Here is a 27,381-nt window from a genome sequence, read left to right as displayed (position 1 = left end):
ATACTTTGCGGGATCTTTTCGGAACATCTGTCAGTCGAGTGTGGTTGACTCGTATAGGAAGTTTCCTTTTGCTGTGCCAATGAACTCAACAACGTCTTGTATCACAATTCAGGTGAAGATGTCTATTTTTTGCCTCCAAGATTTGCCTGAAGTAATAGTGTTGGACAATGGACCTCAGTTCACATCAAATGAATTTGAAACACGCTGTGAATGCAATGGCATCCAGCATCTCACTAGTATACCGTTCTATCCACAGTCAAACGGCGAAGTGGAACATTTTGTCAGAACCTTCAAAAAGCAGATGGCCAAACTTTGATCCGCACACACCAGGGATCAAGCATCGCAACTGTTTTTCACCTCCTATCGTTCGCACTCACGAGATGGCCCATCGCCAGGAGAGCTGCTTCACGGCCGCCGCCATTGGACACTGCTCCACATTCCTCTGCATCCGGCACCGAAGGAAGGCTGCAAGTATTATTTCGCACTGCACGATATTGTGTTTTGCACGGTTTTTAGCAGCAGCAGACAGTGAACATGAGGTAAGATTGTCTGTGCACTTGGCACTTGCATCTTACCATTTCAGGTCCAGACGGCTTGTAGCACCAACGTCGCTATCAACTTTGCCACTGTCATGTGCACGGTGATCCTTCTGTGTCTCTTCCCCAGATTCACAGATCCCGAGGATATTGCAGCCACAGCGGCCGCCAGAGGGTGTCATAATACTGCGGGTCGACCCCCACGGAGACGGAGTCTCCTCCTCCTCTGCCTCCTCTCATCCTACTGACGCAGCTGGACCCACCCACAGTGCAGAGCCAACGCCTTCTACATCTGATTATTGGTATCAGGAGGTGGATGTGTACCCTTCTGGTCATTTTTTGGGCACGTTTCTGCCACAACAAAGACTGGACGATGGGGTACTGCCGGAAGCTCAACGTCCCCTCTGCGACAGTTGTTGGTCTAGCAAAGTGCCCACCCTTCTGCCTCCCCCAACATTGTCAGGCACCCTACACGACGACTGTCCATCGCTTTGGGGGGCACGAATGTTCCAGCGTAACGACAAGTGGCGGCACAATGATGAAGAGCAGAGAGGGCTGTGAGACGATGTCAGCCGATAGTACGCCGACTAGGACGACACCGAGATAAAAGAGGCATCCACACAAAGAGAATACAAGTGCCGCACCGCCTAGCCGAGAGGCAGTAGAAGACGAGCAGTGACTTATGAACCGAATTAGTTTGCTTGTATTGAAATTGTATATACTGAAGGACATCGATTACTTGCATGTCGCCATTTGCCTTCGACACCTTTTTGAATATGCAAAGTTAAATATTCTCAGTTTAACTTACTGTAATAAACTGCATTAATATGATTCGCTTGAACTGTTATCGAGTGATCTGAGAAAACAGCTTCCTAGGCGCCCTATATTAGACAAGTGGGTAGGATACAATACTCATACCTGTAAACAATCATCCACCTAATATGCAACAAGCAGAATTGGTTCATTTGCCGATGACAGTGGCATTATAATCAGTCCAGGCATCCATACAGAGACAGAAGACAAGCTAAACAATGTTCTTCAAAATTTCATTGACTGGTTTAGAACTCCTAAAACAAAGTTGATCCACATTCACACCAAGAATCACTGCAAATCTTGAGGAGAGACAAATCAGCAAGTTGACCTTCTCGCATATTTTCATTCGATAATGTCACACAAAATAATATTCTGCGATAACTCATTTTTAAGAAAGAAAGTAAAAAGAAAGTCACCATTGGTCAAAAATGTGCCGTAACTATAATACATCGTGATCACCCATGATTATCTAGTAGACACCTATTTAACGAGTTGGGTATTCCGATTACTGCTTCACAGTATATTTATTCCCTTGTGAAGTTTATTACGAGCGAGTAAGAAACCATGACGTACATAATTAAAATACCAGAAGAAGAAATGACATTCATTACTCACATTAAGGTTGTCTTTAGAGTGTGTTATATATATAAAAACAAAGACGATGTGACTTACCAAATGAAAGTGCTGGCAGGTCGACTGACACACAAACAAACACAAACATACACACAAAATTCAAGCTTTCGCAACAAACTGTTGCCTCATCAGGAAAGAGGGAAGGAGAGGGAAAGGCGAAAGGATGTGGGTTTTAAGGGAGAGAGTAAGGAGTCATTCCAATCCCGGGAGCGGAAAGACTTACCTTAGGGGGGAAAAAAAGGACGGGTATACACTCGCACACTCGCGCACACACACACACACACACACACACACACACACACACACACACACACACACACACACACACACACACACATATCCATCCACACATATACAGACATGTCTGCTTGTGTCTGTATATGTGTGGATGGATGTGTGTGTGCGCGCGCGCGCGCGAGTGTATACCCGTCCTTTTTTCCCCCCTAAGGTAAGTCTTTCCACTCCCGGGATTGGAATGACTCCTTACTCTCTCCCTTAAAACCCACATCCTTTCGTCTTTCCCTCTCCTTCCCTCTTTCCTGATGAGGCAACAGTTTGTTGGTTGCGAAAGCTAGAATTTTGTGTGTATGTATGTGTTTGTTTGTGTTTCTATCGACCTGCCAATGAGACTTTCTGTTTTTGTGATGTGTAAAAGATGGGAAAAACAACCTTATGATTGTAATCATATTTAAAAATTAATTTGCAGTTGTTGTTGTTGTTGTGGTCTTCAGTCCTGAGACTGGTTTGATGCAGCTCTCCATGCTACTCTATCCTGTGCAAGCTTCTTCATCTCCCAGTACCTACTGCAACCTACATGCTTCTGTATCTGTTTAGTGTATTCATCTCTTGGTCTCCCCCTACAATTTTTACCCTCCACGCTGCCCTCCAATACTAAATTGGTGATCCCTTGATGCCTCAGAACATGTCCTACAAACCGATCCCTTCTTCTGGTCAAGTTGTGGCACAAACTTCTTTTCTCCCCAATCCTATTCAATACTTCCTCATTAGTTATGTGATCTACCCATCTAATCTTCAGCATTCTTCTGTAGCACCACATTTCGAAAGCTTCTATTCTCTTCTTGTCCAAACTATTTATCGTCCATGTTTCACTTCCATACATGGCTTATTAGGCACGTGATCCATAAAACTAACTGATAGTCTGAGTTCATCGTAACCTTGCTTAAACAGTTTTGTTGTAGGTTATTCCATATCAAGCGGTACCCTCTCAGCAATCTCAGATTTTGTTCAAATTTGTTGTGCAGAGTTGCTAAATGACCTATAAATATAGCATTCCATGCCAAGTGGTCTAGAGGCTCCCACATGACCCTCATGGATTTTGATGAAATTTTGTATGAACATTCACACATGTTCTCAATGAACACTGGTAAAGTTTCAGTTTCAGAAATTCAATACTTTCGGAGATACAGTCACTTGTTTAAGACCATAGCACAGCTTTCTACAGAGCGTCCTTGAATTTTCAGCAACTTCGAGAAGATATATCTCTGCAAGTATTTGCATGAAAGAAACAAAACTTGGCCATCTTATACAACTTTTAGAGCTCTTTAAAGTAAAATATTAAGAAAATGATTTCTGAGCAATTATCATATAGATAATTTGAAGCAAAGTTGGGCGAAAAAATAGCTGGTTAAAAAAAAAACGAACTTTAGTTTTTTATATCTCCAAAAGTAATTGTGGGATGTACGTGAAACTTTGCACACCATAACTCACCAACACTAGGTCTTAGAATATAAAATTACATTCTCCTATTGCTTTCCATTATTTCACAAATCTAGGGCGAAGTTGACGATTTTTCAAAAAGTGCTAAAAATGGGTATTTTTACTCAAATTTTTCAAAAAAGTGTTTTCTCCAAACTCTTTTAAACTATAGCCATTAGAAAGAGCACATTCTAAACTATCTAGAAAAGTGGATTTCGTTTTGCAATGCAAGCATATAAAGCCCCAAAAAGTAGCATCATCAAAGAGGCGCACTGGAAGTTTGAACACATTTTTCTGGCACTCAAATTATACCTGAAATTTTTTATTTTGCCTTATACATGTTTATTAATGTCTGGGATAAGTGAAATAAGAAGTCCTGATGAATAGGACCTAGCTTAAGTCTGAGTAGAAAAAGAATAAAAATAGAAACAATGTTAATTCTCTCTCTCTCTCTCTCTCTCTCTCTCTCTCTCTCTCTCTCTCATACACACACACACACACACACACACACACACACACACACACACAATCATAAAATTTATTTGCATAATCATCTAATTATTTGTTGCCTGTTTAATGAACAACACCAGCTTACTGATGGAAAAGAAGTATATACATGAGTTGCTATGGTCCATGGTGGCTTAACCACTGCTAGTTTCATTTCACCTGAGAAAACCAGCATTCCCATTGCCATAGGGGCCACACCCGATAGCTTACCAGCAACAGCCACGGGTGGGTTTCTTTACCACTGGATCCCAAGCCTGATAAGGGTTTCTTCACACAGGTTCCCAAGCCTGATAGTAAAATTATTTAAGTGCCCTGTGTAAAATTAGAAGGCACTCTTGGGTTCCTTAGATTGTTTCCTCTAACCTTAGATTGTTTCCCAGCACTTGTCACTTCTTGGTGGCCAATAAAATTAATTTGCTGGAACATGTGGATGCATAAAGTTTATTAATACATCCCTTTGCTCTGTGGAGGTCTCACAGATATTCCCAATCCACCACACGTTTTCATAGATGCATGCAACGTATTGTCCTGGTTGGATAGCAGACATTAATATGCCTCCTCCATTGCTGTGACCCATTTTAGCTAGAAAAGATGAACAATCATTTGAAACTCTGCTGACCTAAATTGTTGTTTCATCAATAGGTAGAAAGTGATGATTTTCTCTAGTGCCTGCTACAGTTTGTCCAAGTTTAAACCTCTCTTCTTCTGACACAATATTTTTTTCAATTTCATCTTTACTGACGAAAACAAATTTAATTCCATTAATGTTTTCAGAGCAGAAGTGAAACAGATCTAGGGGAGTGAGAATTTGTCCATTAAGTAGCCGTTGCAAGCTTGCTCTTGCTGCTAACCGCTTTGTTGTACCTCCAATACCAACACAGGGTGATTTCCCATGACTAGTAGCAAAAAAATTCCATTAGGCTATCATTCCAAAATCACTTATGATAGCACAAATTTAGGAAATTCTTGAAATTTTTATATTGAGCACTGGAGCCATCAATCAAATAGTGAATGTGGGATATCTGTGCAAACCGTGCTTTTATATATTTGATGAGCTCCTTGCGAAAAACGTGAACTCTAATAGTGTCAGTCCGCAAACCATCACTAATAATTTACAATTCTGTTTTTAATCACATTTTGAGCCTTTTGAATTTTCTTCTTCACATATTGGGGCTTATCTCTGTAGCTTACTGTTCTCTTCAGGGGTAAAATACCGATAGACAATAAGCTACTATTTAATTCTTCTTTTGGTGTAAATTCCTCATCAGAATGTGATGATGAGACTGATAAAGCTTCGTCCAAGTGTTTATTTAAGGTAGTCCTGCAAGCCGGACAAATTTTCTGACCTGGCTTTATGTTATTAACAAGCTGCTTCTTCAACATATCAGAAGCCTTATTAGCTGTTTCAGTATCAAGAGTGTGAATCCCTGGCATAACATTATGATTCACCTTCCCAAAGGGATTGAAGCATTTTTTTTGTAACCTCTCATATTGTGTCAATAACAGGGCTTCATGGTGTAGGCAAACTTGAGAGGTATTGTCCAGCTTTGCTTCAGAACGTCGGACCAACAACTCTTTTTCCTCATCACTAAAATCCGCAAACCATTTTAAAGCAGATTTTTTGGCAAAAAAAGTGACATGACACTTTGTTCCACTATCTCCTTGCCCAATTGAGCAGGAAGGTATGCTGTTCCCTTCTGCATCCATCTCTGATCAGTAAGTAAATAATGTATTTGGCCTCTAAGTGCAAATTATAATCTGCTTAAATTTCAGACAAATTGCTACTGAACGAAATTATACACAATGTATAATACCAATGAAAAAAATCTAATAAGAGATATATGCTATAAAAGACACAATCAAAACAATTTTTTGTAAATTAGATTACGAACTTCGATGGTCTTACGAATCACTTAACAAGCCACACTCAGTCAAGAGAACCCACTCACTATGCTGCAAACACACCACTGAAATACTGATTGTTAAAGTAATTGTTGCCATTATATTTTCTAAAAACAGTGTATCTTGTGAATTTTCTCTGTGAAACTAGTGGTTACGTATTTACCAAGATAGTAGGCTACATTTAAGTGTGATTAAATACAAAATTAAAACTCTTAGATGTTTAACCAACCAATTTCACATGTTTCCCTAATAACTTTAAGACAAAAATTCACAGGTTACAACAACTAGGTATTAAAATCTCTGCAATATTGATTGGAAAATTTACATCACTTGATGCATGATTCAAGCAAACCGATTCTTTTTTGGAAAAATGTTTTATACAATTGAATCCAAAAATTAGGTCTCCATTTTCCACTTGTAAATATTTACAATTTTGAGAAGTACAAAAAATATGAAGCTATTATTCATTGAATTCTTTATGATCTATCTCTATCTCTCTCTCTCTTTTTTTATTTTTAATTTTTTTTTTTTTTTTATATATATACAAATGAGAAGAGTTTTATGCAGATGAACACTTATGATAAAAGCAGAAGGGCTACTTCTCAGAGTTTTCAAGTTTTTCTGACAGTCTCATTGCCTATTTACCAGATCTTTTTATTTCAATTACTCAAGGCACTAATAAACATTTATTAGGCATAATAAAAGGTTTCAGGTATAATTTGAGTGCCAGAAAAATGTGTTCAAACTTTGATTATGCTACTTTTTTGGGCCTTATACGCTTGCACTGCAAAACGAAATCCACTTTTCTAGATAGTTTAGTATATGCTCTTTCTAATGGCCATAGTTCAGAAGAGTTTGGAGAAAACACTTTTTGAAAAATTTGAGTAAAAATACCCATTTTTTAGCACTTTTTGAAAAATTGTCAACTTCACCCTAGATTTGTGAAATAATGGAAAGCAATAGGAGAATGAAATTTTATATTCTAAGACCTAGTGTTGGTGAGTTATGGTGTGCAAAGTTTCACGTACATCCCACAATTACTTTTGGAGATATAGAAAACTAAAGATCTTTTTTTTTTTTAACCAGCTATTTTTTCGCCCAACTTTGCTTCAAATTATCTATATGAAAATTGCTCAGAAATCATTTTCTTAATATTTTACTTTAAAGAGCTCTAAAAGTTGTATAAGATGGCCAAGTTTTGTTTCTTTCATGCAAATACTTACAGAGATATCTCATCTCAAAGTTGCTGAAAATTCAAGGACACACAATAGAAAGCTGTGCTATGTTTTAAACAAGTGACTTTATCTCCGAAGGTATTGAATTTCTGAAACAAACTTTACCTGTGTTCATTGAGAACATGTGTGAATGTTCACACAAAATTTCATCAAAATCCATGATGGTCATGTGGGAACATTACTCGATATTAGACCACTTGGCACGGAATGGCCCAATTACCAAATGTTAATAGTTTGTGAGAAGGGACCTCTTCAGTGATGGGTCCAAAAATGTAGGGGTGCCATTTCAAAAATTTTAGCCTTTGCAGCACGAATACAGTAGATAGGCCTAATTAAGGCAAAGCTGCAAAACGTGGCAAGAAAGCAACACGTTGCATGGTACACCTTTAAGTTTTATGTCATCTGGCTCGCTATTTTTGCTCTATGTGGCACTATCTAGTTATCTATTTTGTCCTAAAAAAAAAAAAAAATTATCCCAAAGGTATATAGCACGAGTTCTTTTATATAGTTGGTTTAGAAACTTACTTTGGTGGCATAGTCTAGTAGCTCGTTCATAAAACTTGTAAATTTTATCGCCTTTGAATTCACATTTTTTCAGATACATTGGGGTGAATTTGCCCAAAAAGTATTTGCTGTCAAAGTAAACGATTTTGAACCTTTAAATCAAGAAGGGACGTGTGTGATTCACACTTGCATTAGATACCATTTGAAGGAGTGTTTCTCTTTTTCTATAAAATATCAGATTTCTATAACTACTTTATTTTTCCTTGAACGTCTCTAATTTTTCAATAAATTTTCTCGTTGGCGAGGCACAACTGGTTTCGAACGTATACTAAAGACTTACCACAATGGACATCATGAACTCTGTATCCGTTTTACCAGGTACATCAATGCTGGGCATTTCTGAACTACTAGATTGAGTAACTTCTGACATTCTGTTACTTATTATAAATGAAAACTGTCTCACTTCAACAATACAACAACTCAAATGAGAGCGGGAATTGTTCCACCAAAGTGCTTATAAACTTACAGCTACCACCTAACAGCAACCATCTTTGGAAAGTGCAGAATGTCGATACATTCAAACAAAAGACAAACACAGCGACAGATGAACTTTGAATTGGAACATCTTTAGAATATAAGATCGCATCTAATATCTATTGATCCATCAGTAATCGTGGTGTCTGCACTGCGGCACGTCAATAAGTTCGTCGTTTGAAAAGAAAGGGTAGGGTTCGAAGCAGTCGTACAGAGAAAGGACTAAACGTATTGAAACGCTGAGACCATTTGATATGTTGCAGTTTTTTTGGTAAGTGCTTGTTCTTTCTGAGCAACTGCGGAATATTTTGTCCGGTTACGAAAGCTTCCTTTGTTCTGTTTCGGAGGCATTATGTACTGTTATACTGCTGGTGATTAAGTAGCAGTTAAGTAGTACAGAAGCAATAGTTACAGAGACAGTGAGCTTAAATGAAGTAACCCAACAGATAACTTTCTAGGACTTCACATACAATGAAGCTGCAGTATCTGCAATTACATTTTGTACGACACATTGGCCTAGCGAAGAGGTGCGGTAGTTGAGTCACCCAACTCTCATGAGCGAGGTGGCTGCTTAAAAGTCCCCTAGCCTCATCTAGTTATCAGTTTACTGTTGTTTCCAAGCCAAAAGCGAAATGGTTAAAAAAAAAAAAAAAAAAAAAGGGGGGGGGGGCGGGCACCGTCCGCAATGTGGTGGTTTGCGCATGTGCAATTTATTGAATCTTAAAGTGGAGCTTCTTTATCGCTGGGGGATAACCTTGCTCGAACTCTGAAAAAAGATTCACCCAGCGTAGCACCTATTCTAATAAACATTCGTGAACGATTTTGATTTCGTCGCTTCTACTATCTCATATGTTTTGAGTTATTCCGCCATTCGTTATCGTGGACTTTTCTGCTAAACATATCTGTACTACAAGAAGTGCTTTACGACCAAAAAACTACTTATGCCTATGGTAACTGACGTTCTTTTATGTGCAGGTATTAGGTTTTGTCTAATTTATAGGCAAAAAGTTGTAATGAACAAGTTATCATTGTTTGATCCAAAGCAGTCATTGAGGTTATTTCCTCGGAAAAATGGTGCAGCTTTGCATCACTGCCAAACTGGAGCATTCTCATTACTTTTGCTTTATACTTGGTTCAGCGTGGGTTAAATCTTATTACTTTGAAAATAAGTATTGCTAAGAGATTAATGTGTTACAATATGGTGTGAATGCAAATGGAATCCAGTGTATCAAAACGTTCGTTTACTATGGTCCTATAGTGTAACATAATAAATTTCAAAGAGGGTAACATTGTTCCAACCTATTATCCTATCTTAAAATAATGTTTATGGCAAGCACAGCAAAGTAATCTGTTCCAGGGGCTACTTTGCTCCAATTCTGTAAATGTAAAATTTCAAAAATAAATCTTTGATGTCTTTCAAACCATACAACTCCCAAGTTGCGATATCAACAATGTAAGAAAAGATAGTGCTACTTACCGTAAAGATGACACGTTGAGTCGTGGGTAGGCACAATTAAAATACAATTACGTGTAAGCTTTCGCTCACAACCTTTGTCAGAAAAAGACACTCACGTCATTGGTTCACACAAGCAATCACACCTCACGCACACAATACCACCAACTCTAGCAGCTTGGACCAGAAGAAAAAGGCTTTGGCCAATGGCTTACGTGAAAGCGTCTTAATTGTGCCTGTCTGGAATTAAATGTCATCTTTACAGTAAGCAAAAAAATTTTTTTCTCCTCCTCTCCATTGCTGTCTTTGATGTCCTTGTTTGTTACTATATGGTTTTTACATTGTTTTAGAATAGACCAACCTCATTTTCAAATGTCATTTTACAGGACTAGTATGCATTACATGTCTTTGTTTGAAAAACTGTCCAAAAGTAGAGCAAAGTAACCCTATCCTATAGAACCTGTTCAATTGCTTGAATTGTATTTTTGCTGCAGCAAATGTGTAACCCTTCAGTATCTTCAAACTGAGCTAAGCATTACAGATCTGTGGTTACAGTATTAAGAGTGTCAGTAGGAAAATGTACATGTTAAGTAAGATTTCTTTCACAGCTTTTTGAAATGACTGTGACACTGGATTTTAGTCTCCAGCTACAGATTGCTCCAGTAGATGCTGTACCAGCACATAAATGAAGAAAACCCTGCAGACAGATCTGTATATTAATAAAATAAAAGCTTAGACACTGTGAGCATGTGCAGTTGATGGAAACACAACACTTTAACTTTTTGTGTCAAAAGAATCGTATAAGCCGCCATAATACTGACCAGCCAATGTAATCTTTTGTCAGTTATAACAATATTATGAAAAGTATAGTTCAACTCATCAAGGAATAATGGAAGCATCCAATTCCACCCCTCTGCTTTGACCAATGACGCCAGTGGAAACCACCATAACAAACAAACTCCCATACCGCTCCTACGACATCACGTAAACGTGACAACAAACACGAAAATAGATAAAAAAAAAAAAAAAACACCAAACAGGTATTCCTCCAAAAATATAATGGTAACTAACGGGACAAGTGGGATAAATTGGGGTTTTTTGGGAGGGACAAACTAAATACAAACACATGCCACTACACCAAATGACAAAAAAACACCAAAATAACAAGACCCCACAACCTTCCCAAATTCCACTACACACAAAATCTACTGGAATCGATCACTTACGTTGACCTATATAGCTCAACAGAAACAACTGATACCACTCTCTCTATCTATCTATCTATTCGTTTAGTCGGTTCCGACTCTTCGTGACCCCATGAACCAAATCACGCCACTTTTTCCTGTCTTGCACTTTCTCCCATAGACCTTCCAGGTTGGAACACACTGCTCCTGTGATGCCATCGATCCATCTCATCCTCTGACGTCCTCTTCTTCTAGTTCCTTCAATCGTCCCCAGCATTAATGTTTTTTCCAGCGAGGCATGCCTTCGCATTGTGTGTCCAAAGTAGGTCAGCTTTTGTTTTAACATTAGACCTTCCAGGGAGAAATCTGGTTTAATTTGCTCCAATATTGATCTTTTGTTTCTCTTTGCAGTCCATGGAACTCTAAGAAGTTTCCTCCAACACCACAATTCGAAGGAGTCAATTCTTCGCCGTTCAGCCTTTCTAATGGTCCAGGTCTCACGTCCATACATCACAACTGGAAAGACCATAGCCCTCACAATCCGGATCTTTGTTGCTAGCGTTATATCTCTGGACCTTATAACCTTGTCAAGGTTTGACATCGCCTGTCTACCGAGCAACAGGCGTCTCCGGATTTCATGGCTGCAGCCGCCGTCAGCAGAGATCTGGGAACCGAGATAACCACACTATAAATCTCAAATTTTCACCACCCCCACACTTAATCCTACCACAAAAAAAAAAAGGCCAAGAAAATCAAAATTGGAATCGAACACTTCCCTTGACCTATTATCCTTGAGATCTCCACAGATAGCCGTCCCTGGTTCGAGACACCAGATCTTTAGTAAGCCTCATTTCTTCACGACATGCTGAACTCTTCAGGCAACAGGCTGAAAAGCTGAAGAAATTTTACTAGAGACAACCACTGTCCCCCATCATTGCCGACAACCGAAAACTGTTGTCAGTCGTATCCGTACCTACAAAAGACATAAACAAAGCAATTTACCAAAATTCACCCACGACAAACAGAAACAACTACAGTAATGTCGACATAACAATACTAAAACCGTTAACTAGCTGAAAAATATTCTGCTGAAAGCACAGTCACCACCGATATCACACATGTGTGAATGAACCCCGTACGTCACATAACACACTACCCATAAACACACCACCAGAGAGAACCACCGACCACAACAATACGCCACCTAGAAACACGCCACACACGCAAACTAAACCAAAAACATTCCCTAACACATAAACACACCACCAGAGAACATCACCGATCAAATCAAAATGACACCTACAATCATGCCACTCTCACAAACTAAACTCGGTGACGTCACACACAACAGCCTTGGGTCACCGGTCAAAGCCAATGGGTGATATTCTCATGCAAATGCACCACACACACACACACACACACACACACACACATGAACAGTCTCTGGTGGCTGAAGACAGACTAAGCAGCAGCGCATTACAGGAGGGGCAACTGCTTGGTGGGGCAAGGATGATGCTGGAGCGGAGGGAGGGAGGGATAATAGGGTGGGGGGGATAATAAAATGCTGCTGGGAGCGTGCAGCAGAGGCGAGGTGGAGAGTGGGGCATCTAGGTGCAGCTGGGAGGTTAGGCGGAAGTTAGGAGTTAGAGTACAGAGATTGGTGGGGGGGGGGGGGGGGGGAGATCGAGGAAAAGGAGAGAAGTAAAAAAAAAAAAAAAAAAAAAAAATAATAATAATAATAATAATAATAAACACCTGGTCCATTGACGGAATACAGGCCTGTGTAGTGCTGCAATGGGAACAGGGCAGGGGTCTGGATGGGTAAGGACTATGGCTAACGAAGTATGGGACCATGAGGTTTACGGGAACATGGGATATATTGCAGGGAGAGGTCCCACCTGCACAATTCAAGAAAGATCTAGATGGCATACGCTGTGAAGTAGTCAGTGAAATTAAGAAAATCACGTTGAACAGTAGGCTCAGCAACAGGTTGGTCTAGCTGTGTCTTGGCGACAGTTTGTCGGTGGCCATTCGTGCGAACAGACAGCTTTTTAGATGTCATGCCCAGTAAGAATGTAGCACAGTGACTGGATCTTAACTTGTGGATCACATGACTGGTTTCACAGGTAGCATTGCCTTTGATGGGATAGGTGATGTTTGTGGCCAGAATGGAGTAGGTGGTGTGGGGGGGATGTATGGGACAGGTCTTTGCTTCTAGGTCTGTTACAGGGATGTGAACCATGAGGAAAAAGGGGATTGGGAGCAGGAGTCGTGTAGGGAGGGAAGAAGATATTGTGTAGGTTCGGTGGGCAGCAGAATACCACTGTGGGAGGAGTGGAAAGGATAGTGGATAGAACATGCTCATTTCAGGGCACGGCAAGAGGTAGTCAGAATCCTGACACTGAATAAATTCAGTTGCTCCAGTCCTATGTGGTTCTGAGTCATGAGGGGAATGATCCCCAGATCACAAAGATATCACCAGTCAATCTGAACCAGGTGAGGGGTTTGGGATTCTGGGTATTTAGGAAGGATTCCTCTAGATGGCCCGTGAGTAAGTTGGCATAGGGTGGTGCCCATAGCCATACCCCAGACTTGTTTGTAGGTGAAGCCTTCAAAGGAGAAGTAATTGTGGGTGAAGATATAGTTGATCATGGCATCTAGGAAGGGGATTGTCAGTCTGAAATCTGTCTGCTGTTGGGAAAGATAGTGTTCAATAGTTGCAATTCCGTGGTCATTAGGTATGTTAGTGTAAAGCGAAGTGGCATTAGTAGTGGGGAGCAGGGAACTGTGTGTTAAAGGAACAGGAACTGTGGTGAGTCTGTGGATGAAATGGTTGGTACCTTTTGTATAGGTGGGTAGATTGCGAGTGATAGGATGAAGTTGTTGATCTATGAGAGTAGATATTCTCTCAGTATGAGCACAGTAACCGGCCACAGTGGAGCTCCCTGGGTGGTTGGGTTTATGGACATCAAGAAGCATGTAGAATATAGGAGTACGGTGAATGGTAGGTGTGAGGAGAGATGGACTACGGGATAAGGTTCTGGGCTGGGCTAATGATTTGCGGAAGGACTGGAGAACCTGCTGGATTTATGGAATGGAGTCACTGTGACAGAGTTTGTAGGTCGATGAATCTGACTGCTGGCAGTCCTTCCGCTACATAATCCATGCAGTTCAAGACAAGAGTTGTGGAGCCTTCATCAGCAGAAAGGACTATAAGGTCAGGATCAATTTTTAGATGGTGTATTGCAGTTCTTTCGGAGGATGTATGGTTGGTTTGCATGTTGAGGGATTTGAGGAATGAGGGTGAGGCAAAGTTTAGAGGTTAATAAATTCTGGACAGTTCATGGGTCGATTTGGGGGCAGTGGGGATGGATCGCAGTTGGATGGAGGAGTGAACTTAGTCAGGCAGTGTTCAACATTGGACTTTGGTTGAGTCTGATTGGTTAGCTTGGTGGCAAAATACGAGGGCCGTTCAGAAAGTAACCTCCGGTTGATTTAAAAAAATACACCAAGTTAAATAAAAATATTTTAATATATATATCTTACAACTACATCTTTGCACTATTTTTCTACATAGTCTCCATAGCGATTGAGGCACTTATCATATCTCTTCACAAGCTTTGAAATTCCTTCTGCATAAAAATCACCCGCTTGTGCCTGGAGCCAGCCTGTGACCGCATCTTTGAGCTCTTCGTCGTCATCAAACGGCTGTGACCCGAGCCATTTCTTCAAATGCATGAAGAGGTGATAATTACTTGGCGCCAGGTCTGGGCTGTAAGGTGGATGGTTGATAACGTCCCACTTGAAGGACTCAAGAAGGGCCGTTGTTCTGCGAGCAGAGTGAGGACGGGCGTTATCGTGCAAAAAAACGATACCGGAAGTCAGCATACCATGGCGTTTGTTCTGTATAGCCCGTCGTAACTTTTTTAGTGTTTCACAGTACACGTCTTGATTAATGGTCGTACCACGTTCCATGAATTCAACCAACAACACCCCTTTGGCATCCCAAAACACCGTTGCCATCAGTTTTCTGGCAGAAAAATCTTGCGAGGCTTTTCTTGGTTTGGTAGGCGAATTTGAATGTGCCCACATCTTTGATTGTTCTTTTGTCTCAGGGTTCACGTACTTAATCCAGGTTTCGTCACCGGTCACGATTCTGTTTAACAATGGTTCTCCTTCGTCCTCATAACATGACAGAAAGTCTAATGCAGAGGCCATTCTTTGAGTTTTGTGGTGGTCGATAAGAATTTTGGGCACCCATCGTGCACAGAACTTATGGTAACCCAATCTTGCTGTCACTATCTCGTACAAGAGAGTCTTAGAAATCTGTGGAAAACCAGTAGACAACTCAGACATTGAGAAACGTCGATTTTCACGAACTTTTGCATCAACTGTCTGAACGAGTTCGTCAGTCACCAATGATGGTCTACCACTCCTCTCATCATCATGAACGTTTTCTCGTCCACTTTTAAATAAACGTACCCATTCACGGACAACTCCTTCACTCATAATTCTTGGTCCGTACACGGCACAAAGCTCACGATGAATAGCTGCTGCAGAATATCCTTTGGCTGTAAAAAAAACCTTATGACAGCACGCACTTCACATTTGGCGGGGTTTTCTATTGCAGCACACATTTCAAACTGCCACAAAAACTAAACTAGCGCAGGTACACGTTCACTCGACCATGGCTTGATGCCGACTGACCTGTTGAGTGCGTGAACGCACAGATGGCGTCGCTACTCCCCCCACAACCCGCACTGTGACCAATCGGAGGTTACTTTCTGAACCGCCCTCGTAGTATTGCCACTGTAGTGACTAGGAGAAGGAGAGGAGGACTTTAACAAGTCCTGCATGATTGAATTTGCGAGTGTAGCAAAAGGCGAGGCCTCTGGAAAGGACTGATTCTTCTGCAGGACTAAGGCTTTTGGAAGAAAGGTTCACAATTGTGTTTAGAGTCTGTTTATGTTCTGGATTCTGTGTAGTGGTTGGGGCGGGGTGGGGGGAGGGGGAGTTTTTGAGTGTGGGGAAATACAACTTCTTGTATAGTAACTTCTAAAGACTTTCGTGGAAAGGGCAAAACATTTGCACATGTGTGGCTCGAGAAGATGTATAGAAAACAAATTGGTTCGGCAGAGTACTATGGATTTAAGAACAGACATGATAACTACTACTCTGTCGAACCTTTACCAGTGACTGCTGCGGATATAACAAGAATAAAATTGTCATTGGAATGCTTTGTAAGTTTTTGAGTGAAGGTGCTGAGTAAAATGATCATTTGCATGTTTTGCCGGTTTTTTGGCAGAAGCAGCTGCACATTAATTATGTAGAATAACCCTGTCTTTGTGCTAGGATATTTGATCATCCCAGCTGATGGACTGAGGTCGAGTTGACTAAGAGTGCAGCTGTACCGGCTAAGAAATATAACATAACATGTTTAGATTGCCTCTGAAGAGTTGTTCTGTTGCGAACAGACTGGTAGGAAACAGTTTCCAGGCTTTTGAAACAATTTGGTAACTGTCTTTTCAAGCTTCAGTCCTACAAGAGAAGCATTACAAAAGGAACAAAATGTGGAAACTGTTTCTTGACAAGTGAAGAGCAGCAGTGATTGCATTGAAGTATACTCTAATGTAGGAACCACTTGTTTGCAATTTTTTCACTGTCACTGATGTGTAAAGGAAAAACTTCTAGAAAGGAATGAATTGTTTATCAAACATTTTGAGAAAGAGAGGAAGTAAACCAACATTTTCTTTTCTGTAAAACAACATAGTTTAGCAAGTGATGCACTTGATTGAGATATAATGCTAGTGAATAAACCTGAGACTATTACATGTGTTGCACGTAACTATAGTGTTTAACTGGATATTTAAAATTGGAAGAAGTGCTAAGTTTCTGTGTGGTTTAATATTTTACACCTGTGAAGCTAGAAAGTATAATTAAACTGTTTTTCTATATTAACAGAATATACTTCTAGGAACTCCATTATGCACTACATCATAAACGGTTAAACTGTTGCAAATTCACTTTTGTCCTACAGTTTTTTGTTAATAGCTTGAAAATGAGTAATTATTTTACTTTGACAGTTTGTGAAAAGAACATATTTCACTATCTTATCCAATGAAGACGACTTCCGTTTTTTTCATCTTAAGAAATTGTAGTGTTTTATGCTTCCTAAAAATTTTACTTATTTGCGTGTGATGAGTTCTGCAGAGAGGCAGCTCCATTCCAGAGTCTCTGATTGGAAACCATGTTAAATCAGTAGACTGAATAGGTGTTATGTTTCCATATTGCTCCCATTTATTATTCATACTGAAACAAATAAAAAATATCACTGTAGAAGTAATTCTGACCAGGTCCACCTATAAGTTTCTTTCTTTCTTAAAGAAAACGTGAACAAACTAGTAGCAGTTGGACAACACCACTAACTAGCACCGCCCTCATCCCCCCCCCCCCCCCCCCCCCCCCCAAGGGGTCCACAACTCATTTGTGGATACGTGCGTAACAAGCACGGGACCCCGAGCTAGTGGCCCTCCGTCCTTTCCGGGCTCCATCTGCGTACCTTCCTTTTCCGCGTCCTTCCCTATCCCCCATCTTCGCCCCCCCTCCCCACACCTCTGGCTCTTCCCTTCCGCTTCTCCCTCTCTGGGAGTATGGTTTGTGCCTACGTCCGGAGACGGACGCTCGTAAATGTAATGCATTCTTCGCCTTCTCTGCTTGTATGTCTTTATCCTTCCTTCGTCCTTCCTTTCCTTACCTCTTCTCTTTACCCTTTTCTCTGCTGCGGCGTTTGAGACCTCTCTTCTTTCCTTTCCCTTTCTTTGTTTTTCCCTTTCTCTTTCCCTGTGCGTGTCTGAAGGCCGACCCACGCATTTTCGTGCATAGCCGGTGACGGGGTAACGCGTAATTCCCCGTCCCGGGTAGACAGGTAGGACACGTACGTACCCCCTGGTAACGGCCAGGCCCAGGGAGGGGTGATTACCCGAGCTGATACCTTCCGAAAGTGCCGATTGGTCCCTCCGTCCGTTTGTCGGGAGGTGTGACCTGAGGTGTGAACAATCACCTAAGGCGGGAGTCCCCTCAGAGAGGGCCCCCACAAGGGAGGAGCGCGCCATCGGAGACGCCGGTAATCATGGGGGATTCTTCCGCAATGGTTTCCTCACCTTCCACTATGTCTGCTCACAAGCGTAAGTTCGCTGAGTCTCGGCCATAGACAGTTCTTCCATCGTTGCCACAGTTCCTTGTTGTTTCTCGGTCTGACGAAGGTCACGACTTCTCCACGGTTAACCCTTTCATTATTCAGAAAGGTGTTGACGCAATTGCAGGTCCTGTAAAGTCTTGTTCCAGATTACGGAATGGCACCTTGTTGTTAGAAACAGTCAGTGCCCTCCAGGCACAAAAATTGCTGCGTGCTTCACTGCTCCACACCTTCCCTGTCCGGGTTGAAGCGCACCGCACTTCATCAAGTGGAGTCGTTTATACACGCTCCCTCGACGGATTGTCTGACGAGGAAATTCAGCACTACCTGTCTGACCAGGGCGTAACAGCTGTTCATATAGTTATGAAAAGGGTTGACACGAACATTGTTCCAACCCGTATTGTCTTCTGACATTTGACAGAGTTCAACTCCCATCAAAAATCAAAGCAGGCTATGAAATAATTTCCGTTCGCCCCTACATCCCAAACCCTACGCGTTGCTATCGGTGCCAGCAGTTCAATCACACCAGCGAATCCTGTTCCAACCCGGCCAAATGTGTTACGTGTGACAAGGATGCCCATGAGGGTGCTTATCCACCTCTCCATCCCCTCGTTGCATCAACTTTATGGGTGACCATGCTGCTTCCTCTTGAGATTGCCCCATTTTTAAAGACGAAAAGCTCATTCAGGAAATCGGAGTGAAGGAAAAGGTGTCGACCTTTGCTGCTCGAAAATTATTCACAAGTCGAAAGCCCACTGTGCCTCAGACAGGAAAAAACAGCACTGTCCTTGCCTCTCCTCGGCCAACAAAGGAGGTGGCCACGCAGACTTGTGATCTCATCTTCAGTGCCACGGTCGCCGGATCTGCCAGCGCAAAGATCGCTCGTTCAACCTCACCACTCTCACATGCTCACTCTATGGCTCACCCTTCATCGGGTTCTGCTAAATCTCGATCCCAAAAGTCAGACACCCTGACTTCCAAAAAAGAGCATACTCGTAAAGATTTTTTTACGTACCCCAACTTCACAACCATCGGTTCCTCCTTCATCTAAACATCATGATTCCAAGAAAGCTAATAAGAAACAGAGCTTCTCTGCCACGGCGTGTCTCATCTACAGCACCACCTGGAGGTAACCGCCCTCGGCCGTCTTCGGTGTCGCCGAGGCGCACTGCTGGCGGCCGATCAACCGGCCGATCGCTGGTGGCAGGAGCTGCTCCTGAACAACCTATGGATCAGGACCTTTTGCCTTCGGCTGAGTGCCGTTCCACGCTGTCGGTCACAAGCTCTGAGCAGTCGTTGAGTTGACAGCGACCTTGGTCACATTCTTCCATTTTCTGTCCACCCTATGTCCATTATCCATTGGAATGTCCGTGGCATTCGAGCCAATCGGGATGAATTGACGATCCTCCTACGATCCTACTCGCCAGTCATCTTCTGTCTTCAGGAAACAAAGCTGCGGCCCCACGACCTCTTTGTCTTTCCCCATTTTCAATCAGTCCGAATTGATCTCCCCTCTGTTGAAGGCACTCCAGCACATGGAAGACTCATGATTCTTCTCCATAATACTCTCCATTACCACCCAATGCCCTTAAACACTTCCTTCCAAGCAGTCGCTGTCCGTCTTTCCCTTTCTGGATACACCTTCTCTCTTTCTACTGTATACATTCCATCGTCCACATCAATGGCACAAGCTGATCTCCTTCATCTTCTTGGTCAGCTTCCACCCCCCTATTTGCTGGTTGGGGACTTCAATGCCCACCACCCACTTTGGTGATCTCCACATCCATGTCTGTGTGGATCCCTATTGCTAGACGTCTTCCACCAAGCGGATCTTGTTTGCCTCATCACTGGGGACCCTACATTTGTGTCTGTCTCCACAACAAATCTCTCTCATTTGGACCTTGCGGTCGGTACTGTTCCACTAGCTCGGCGCTTCGAATGGTTAGCCCTTGCTGATACACACTCGAGTGACCACTTTCCATGTGTCCTTCGATTGCAGCCACAACTGCCATATATGCACCCGAGACGCTGGAAGTGTGTCCAAGCCGATTGGACACTTTTTTTCGTCTCTAGCGACATTCGATGACCGTCACTTTCCTAGCGTCGACGATGAGGTCACTCCTATTACAGACGTTATTCTTACAGCTGCGGAACATTCAATACCATGCATCTCCGAATTGCACCCCCTGCGGGTCCGGGGTAAGAATAGGCCCGAGGTATTCCTGCCTGTGGTAAGAGGCGACTAAAAGGAGTTTCAACCGTTTCGGCCTTCCATGTAATCGTCCCCCTTGGGGTTTGACCTCCATTTTTCAAAATTCTACAGAAGTACGAGTCTTTTGGGGAAGGACACCTTACATGGTGTACCACTGGTCCTCAGTGCACTAAGACCTTCGCACTCAGCATTGCACCGGCGTTGTAACCATACCCACTATTCCTCAAATTGGGCCTAAACGCCTGATGGGTTGTCCAAGTTACGCCCATAGTGCATCTCCATCTGCACCAGCGATCATGATGGACTTTCCATGGCACCAGAAATCCAGCACGGTAGCCAGCCCGTTGTGGTGGGGTCGTCATGTACCCTCTAGGTTGTAGCCCCCTGACAACACAGGGATCGTACTGCCGATACCTGAGCTGCAGCCTCCCCACGTTGGCCAAGGAGTAGATGCCCGTCTCCTTGGGGTATCAGGACTCCCGGCAATGGTCATCCTGCCAGGTGGCCCTTGCTGCGGCTGGGTGGCGCCCGTGGGGAGAGCCCCTGGTCGGAGTGGGTGGTATCGGGGCGGACGTTTCGCAGATGAAACGTCAACATGTATCAGGTCGCTCTGCGGCCGAGTCTTTGAAAAGAAAAGGTACCGTTTCTAGTTCTGTTTCTCCTGCCCTTTCCCCCTTGGCCACTCCATGGGAGGAGGGACAGGCCCGCCGGCTTGGGGCGAAGTACTTCCCCCGCTATTTGGTCTGTTCTCGAACAGATGGGGGGACGTTCGCCACCTCCAAGCCCATGTTCTTTGTTCAGCACATTGAGGACGTCTTCGGGGAAATCGAGGCTCTCAGCAAGATGCGTTCAGGGTCCGTTCTTATCAAGACCACCTCCGCCACACAGTCGGCGGCGCTCCAGGCGTGCAACCGCCTAGGGGACATACCAGTATCCATTGTCCCACATCTGGCACTAAATAGGACGCAGGGGGTTATTTTCCATCGTGACCTCCTGCTACAATCTGATGAGGAGCTCAGGGCCAACCTGGAGCGCCGAGGCGTGCATTTCGTCCGGCGAGTCCAGCGCGGCCCCAAAGACCGTCGCATCGACACCGGGGCCTTTATCCTCGCCTTCGAGGGGGACGTTCTCCCGGAGAAGGTAAAGGTGATGTGCTATCGGTGTGACGTGCGACCTTACTCCCGCCTCCTATGCGCTGTTTTAGGTGTTTGCACTTTGGGCACATGTCATCACGGTGTGAGGCTGAGCCCCTTTGTGGCGATTGTGGACGTCCTCTTCGTGAGGAACATACATGCACCCCACCACCTCGGTGCGTTAATTGTCCTGGCGTCCACTCGCCTAGATCCTCAGACTGCCCCGCATATCAGAAGGAGAAGAAGATACAAGAAATCAAAACTTTGGATCGGCTCTCTTATTCTGAGGCCAGGAAGAAGTATGACCGCCTCCATCCCGTGCCATTGACCACCTCGTTTGCCTCAGTTGTGTCCACTCCTTCCGCGGTATCCTCACCCCTATCCTGTCCCCCCTCCGCCTCCTCTACCCATCAGGGGGCTCTGCCTCCGCCTCCCAAATCCCTCCCTTCCAAATCCTCCTCCCCCGTGGCCCCCACCCCCTCTGCCCCAGGGGCCACCCTTCCTCCTCCTCCTCCCCCCACGCCACCTGAGAAGTGATACTCTTCTCAGGCGTCCATCGGGGAAACGTTCCGGACCCCAGCTTCCGAGGTCCGGCGTTCCAAAACGGACCCCGCGCGTGAGGACCTTCTTCGGGTCCAGCCCACCATCCCTCTGCCTCCTCGGCCTTCCAAGAAGGCCTCCAAGAAGAAGTCTCTATCCCCCTCTCCACCCCGGTGCGTTTCGTCTGACGCTCAATCCGTGAGTCGCTGCTCCCGGCCGTCCTCAGTTTCGCCGGGACGCTCTGCTGCCAGGCACTCCGCCGGCCTTTCGTCGGCAAATGATGCGGCCCGTCCTACACAACCAGGGACAGCGGCCGCAGCTGGCGACGAGTCGATGGAACCGGAACCGCCTCCCGTCGGTTGTAGTGTAGTTCCCTCGCAACCTGGCCCTCCGCGGCTTCCGAGGTGACCAGCTCTTCCCCCGTCTCGTTCCCCCAACCTTTTGACTAGCGATGGCATTGTTTCATTGGAACATAAGAGGTATTCGATCTAATCGGGAGGAATTACAACTGCTCCTCCGCCTGCACTGTCCGCTCGTCCTTGGTCTCCAGGAAACCAAGTTGCGCCCGACTGACCGTATTGCCTTTACCCACTATACCTCGGAGCGGTATGACCTCACCCCTGTGGACGGTATCCCAGCTCATGGTGGGGTCATGTTGCTCGTTCGGGACGATGTTTCTTACCATCCCATCCCATTGACCACCCCACTCCAAGCAATAGCTGTCCGCATTACTCTTTCTGCTTTTACTTTTTCAGTTTGTACCATCTACACTCCACCATCATCTGCTGTTAGTCGGGCTGACATGATGCACCTGATCGTTCAACTTCCCCCGCCGTTTTTATTGTTTGGCGACTTCAATGCCCATCATCCCCTTTGGGGCTCTCCTGCGTCCTGTCCAAGAGGCTCACTCTTGGCGGATGTCTTCAACCATCTCAATCTTGTCTGCCTCAATACCGGCGCCCCGACTTTCCTCTCGGACTCTACTCATACCTACTCCCACTTGGACCTCTCGATCTGTTCTACCACTCTTGCCCGTCGGTTCGAGTGGTATGTCCTTTCTGACACCTATTCGAGCGACCACTTCCCCTGTGTCGTTCGTCTCCTGCACCACACCCCATCCCCACGTCCTTCGAGCTGGAACATACTGAAAGCTGGCTGGGGACTGTACTCCTCCCTGGCGACCTTTCCGGACCACGATTTTCCCAGTTGTGACAGTCAGGTCGAATACCTCACGGCTGTTATCATCAATGCTGCCGAACGTTCCATTCCTCGTACTACTTCTTCTTCACGTCGCGTTTCCGTCCCCTGGTGGAACGAGGCTTGTAGGGACGCTATCCGTGCTCGACGACGTGCTTTACGCACCTTTCGCCGCCATCCTACGTTGGCGAATTGTATAGAATACAAACGACTCCGAGCGCAATGCCGTAGAGTCATCAAAGACAGCAAAAAAGCTTGTTGGGCCTCTTTCACCAGCTCCTTTAACAGTTTCACTCCCTCTTCTGTCGTTTGGGGTAGCCTGCACCGGCTGTCGGGCATTAAGGCCCACTCCTCGGTACCTGGCCTGACCTCAGGTAATGAGGTCCTTGTTGATCCTGTGGCTGTCTCCAACGCCTTTGGCCGCTTTTTCCCGGAGGTTTCAAGCTCCGCCCATTACCACCCTGCCTTCCTTCCCAGGAAAGAGGCAGAAGAGGCTCGGCCCCCTTTACTATGCGGGAACTCGAACGTGCGCTTGCACTGTCCCGGTCCTCTGCTCCGGGGCCAGATGCCATTCACGTTCAGATGCTGGCACACCTTTCTCCGGCGGGCAAAAGCTTCCTTCTTCGTACCTACAATCGCGTCTGGACCGAAGGTCAGGTCCCCATGCGTTGGCGTGACGCCGTTGTTGTTCCTATACCCAAACCCGGGAAGGATAGACACCTTCCTTCTAGTTACCGCCCCATTTCTCTTACAAGCTGTGTCTGTAAGGTGATGGAGCGCATGGTTCATGCTCGGTTAGTTTGGATTCTTGAATCTCGACGGCTACTTACCAATGTCCAATGCGGCTTTCGTCGCCGCCGCTCCGCTGTTGACCACCTTGTGACGTTGTCGACATTCATCATGAACAACTTTTTGCGAAGGCGCCAAACGGTAGCTGTGTTCTTCGATTTGGAGAAGGCTTATGATACCTGTTGGAGAGGAGGTATCCTCCGCACTATGCACAGGTGGGGCCTACGCGGTCGCCTGCCCCTTTTTATTGATTCCTTTTTAACGGATCGAAAGTTTAGGGTACGTGTTGGTTCCGTATTGTCCGACGTCTTCCTCCAGGAGAACGGAGTGCCTCAGGGCTCCGTGTTGAGCGGAGCCCTTTTTGCCATCGCGATCAGTCCATTTACGGATTGCATTCCACCTAATGTCTCAGGCTCTCTCTTTGTCGATGACTTCGCGATCTACTGCAGTGCCCAGAGAACATGCCTCCTGGAGCGCTGCCTCCAGCGTTGTCTAGACAGCCTCTACTCATGGAGCGTGGCAAATGGCTTCCGGTTCTCTGAAGAGAAGACGGTTTGTATCAACTTTTGGCGATATAAAGCGTTCCTTCCGCCATCCTTACATCTCGGTCCCGTTGTTCTCCCATTCGTGGACACAACTAAGTTTCTAGGGCTCACGTTGGACAGGAAACTGTGTTGGTCTCCACATGTCTCTTATTTGGCGGCCCGTTGTACACGTTCCCTTAATGTCCTAAGAGTTCTTAGCGGTTCATCTTGGGGAGCGGATCGCACTGTCCTGCTTCGCTTGTATCGGTCCATAGTCCGATCGAAGCTGGATTATGGGAGCTTCGTCTACTCGTCCGCTCGGGCGTCCCTCTTACGCCGGCTCAACTCCATCCACCATCGGGGGATACGTCTTGTGACCGGAGCCTTCTACACTAGTCCTGTGGAGAGTCTTTATGCTGAAGCTGCCGAGTTACCATTGACCTACCAGCGCGACGTACTGCTGTGTCGGTATGCCTGCCGGCTGTTGTCTATGCCTGACCACCCCTCTTACGAGTCCTTCTTCGCCGATTCTCTCGACCGTCAGTACGGGTTGTATGTGTCTGCCCTGCTGCCCCCCGGAGTCCGCTTCTGTTGCCTGCTTCGACAATTGGATTTTGCCCTCCCTACCACCTTCAGAGAGGGTGAGAGCCCGACACCACCTTGGCTCCAGGCTCCGGTTCCTACTTATCTCAACCTCAGCTCACTCCCGAAGGAGGGTACTCCGGCTGCAGTGTATTGCTCACGGTTTGTCGAACTTCGTGCTTGACTTGCCGGTCACACCTTTATTTACACCGATGGCTCCAAAACTGACGATGGTGTCGGCTGTGCCTTTGTCGTCGGGGCCGCCCCTTTAAATACCGGCTCCTCGACCAATGTTCCAGCTTTACGGCCGAGCTTTTTTGCTCTCCATCAGGCCGTTCAGTATGCCCGCCGCCACCGCCATTCATCGTATGTACTCTGCTCTGACTCACTCAGTGCTCTTCAGAGCCTTGGAGCTCCCTATCCGGTCCATCCCTTGATTCAACGGATACAGCAGTCCCTCCATTCTTTCGCTAATAATGGTGGTTCTGTCAGCTTTCTGTGGGTTCCCGGACATGTAGGAGTGCCTGGGAATGAGGCTGCGGATGCTGCAGCCAAGGCTGCAGTCCTCCTGCCTCGGCCAGCCTCCCATTGTGTCCCGTCATCTGACGTTCGTGGGGTTGTATGTAAGAGGCTTGTGTCGTTGTGGTGGGGTGCTTGGTCATCCCTCCAAGGAAACAAGCTCCGGGCAGTAAAACCGCTCCCAACTGCTTGGACAACATCCTCCCGACCATCTCGGCGCGAGGAGGTCCTTCTGACCAGGTTGCGGATTGGGCATTGCCGGTTTAGCCACCGCTACCTGCTCTCCGGTGATCCAGCCCCGCAGTGCCCTTGTGTTCAGGCATTAACAGTGCGCCATGTTTTATTGTCGTGTCCCCGTTTTAGTCAATTTCGTGTTATCCTGTCCCTGCCATCTACTTTACCGGATGTTTTAGCTGATGACGCTCGAGCAGCTGCTCGTATTCTGCGTTTTATAACTTTAACTGGCTTGTCCAAAGACATTTAACCTTTTTACTTATTTTATCTGCATCTTTGTCAGGTACTTCCGGTGTCCCCCCGTCCCCTTGAGTTTTAGCAGATTCCGTTTGCTCTAACACCAGTGACTGGGCGCTAATGACCTCAGCAGTTGAGTGCCCTTAAACCCTACCAAAAAAAAAAAAAAAAAAAACCCTCCGAATTGCCCCGGTGCCCCCCAGTTTCTTCGTGGAACGAGGCATGACGTGACACAATACGTGAGCGGCGACGTGTTCTTTGCGATTCCGCCACCATCCTACTTTGGCCAACTGTATCCGCTATAAGCAGTTCCGTGCGCAATGCCGTCGCGTCATCTCCGATAGCAGGAAGGCAAGCTGGAAATTCTTTACTAGCTCATTTAACACCTTCACTCCCTCCTCGGAAGTTTGGAGTCGGATTCGATGTTCATCTGGCGCGCCTAGTTTCTCCCCTGTCTCCGGGCTCACTGTCGCGCACGATACGTTAGTGGACCCCGCCACAATTTCTAACTCATTGGGTCAACACTTTGCTGAGATTTCGAGCTCTTCCAATTACCCGCCAGTGTTTCTCCCGAAGAAACGTGCAGCGGAAGTGCAACCTCCTGCTTTCTCCTCTCAAAATCGCGAAAGCTATAATACTGTTTTCTCCATGCGGGAACTCCAACATGCACTCTCTTCTCGCTCCTCCGCCCCAGGACCACATTGTATCCACATCCAAATGTTGCTGCATTTATCAACCCATAGTCTGCGTTACCTCCTTCGCATTTATAATCAAATTTGGACCGACAGTACTTTTCCCAGACGATGGCGGGAAGCTATCGTCGTTCCTGTTCCGAAACCTGGAAAGAACAAACATCTCCCCTCTAGCTATCGCCCCATTTCTCTCACGAGTAGTGTATGTAAGGTTTTGGAGCATATGGTGAATTGCCGTTTAGCTTGGTGGCTGGAGTCCCACAGTCTTTTAACACCTGCCCAATGTAGATTCCGGAAGCATCGTTCTGCAGTTGACCATCTTGTTGCTCTCTCCACTTATATCATGAACAATTTTCTCTGGAAACGCCAAACAGTAGCAATATTTTTGTATCTGGAGAGAGCATACGATACCTGTTGGAGGACAGGCATCGTCCCGCACACTGTTCTCTTGGGGCTTTTGAGGTCGGCTGCCACTATTTCTTCGCGACTTTATGGCAGAGCGCACATTTA

The 27,381-nt window shown here is 45.1% G+C and overlaps 2 protein-coding genes across 7 annotated transcripts in view; one reads left to right on the top strand and one right to left on the bottom strand.

Moving 5' to 3' along the window:
- LOC124551380 overlaps positions 1-8,372 on the bottom strand; it is a 159,443-nt gene extending 151,071 nt beyond the window's left edge. For all 6 annotated transcript variants that reach the window (XR_006967833.1, XR_006967832.1, XR_006967831.1 and 3 more), the window contains exon 1: positions 8,187-8,372. Coding sequence is in view for 3 of the 6 variants with exons in the window: in XM_047126432.1 (XP_046982388.1) it covers positions 8,187-8,276 (90 nt within the window). In the remaining 3 variants the exon portion in view is untranslated. The remainder of the gene's footprint in view (positions 1-8,186) is intronic.
- Positions 8,373-8,480: 108 nt separating this feature from the next.
- Positions 8,481-27,381, top strand: part of LOC124551373 (acid phosphatase type 7-like) — a 196,936-nt gene continuing 178,035 nt past the window's right edge. The window contains exon 1 of the mRNA XM_047126413.1: positions 8,481-8,651. Coding sequence (XP_046982369.1) covers positions 8,635-8,651 — 17 coding nt within the window. The 5' untranslated portion in view covers positions 8,481-8,634. The remainder of the gene's footprint in view (positions 8,652-27,381) is intronic.

This window comes from Schistocerca americana, chromosome 9, assembly GCF_021461395.2.
Source record: "Schistocerca americana isolate TAMUIC-IGC-003095 chromosome 9, iqSchAmer2.1, whole genome shotgun sequence".
Taxonomy (NCBI): Eukaryota; Metazoa; Arthropoda; class Insecta; order Orthoptera; family Acrididae; genus Schistocerca; species Schistocerca americana.
The sequence above is the reverse complement of the archived record's forward strand: the minus strand, read 5'-3'. Positions and strand labels throughout refer to the sequence as shown.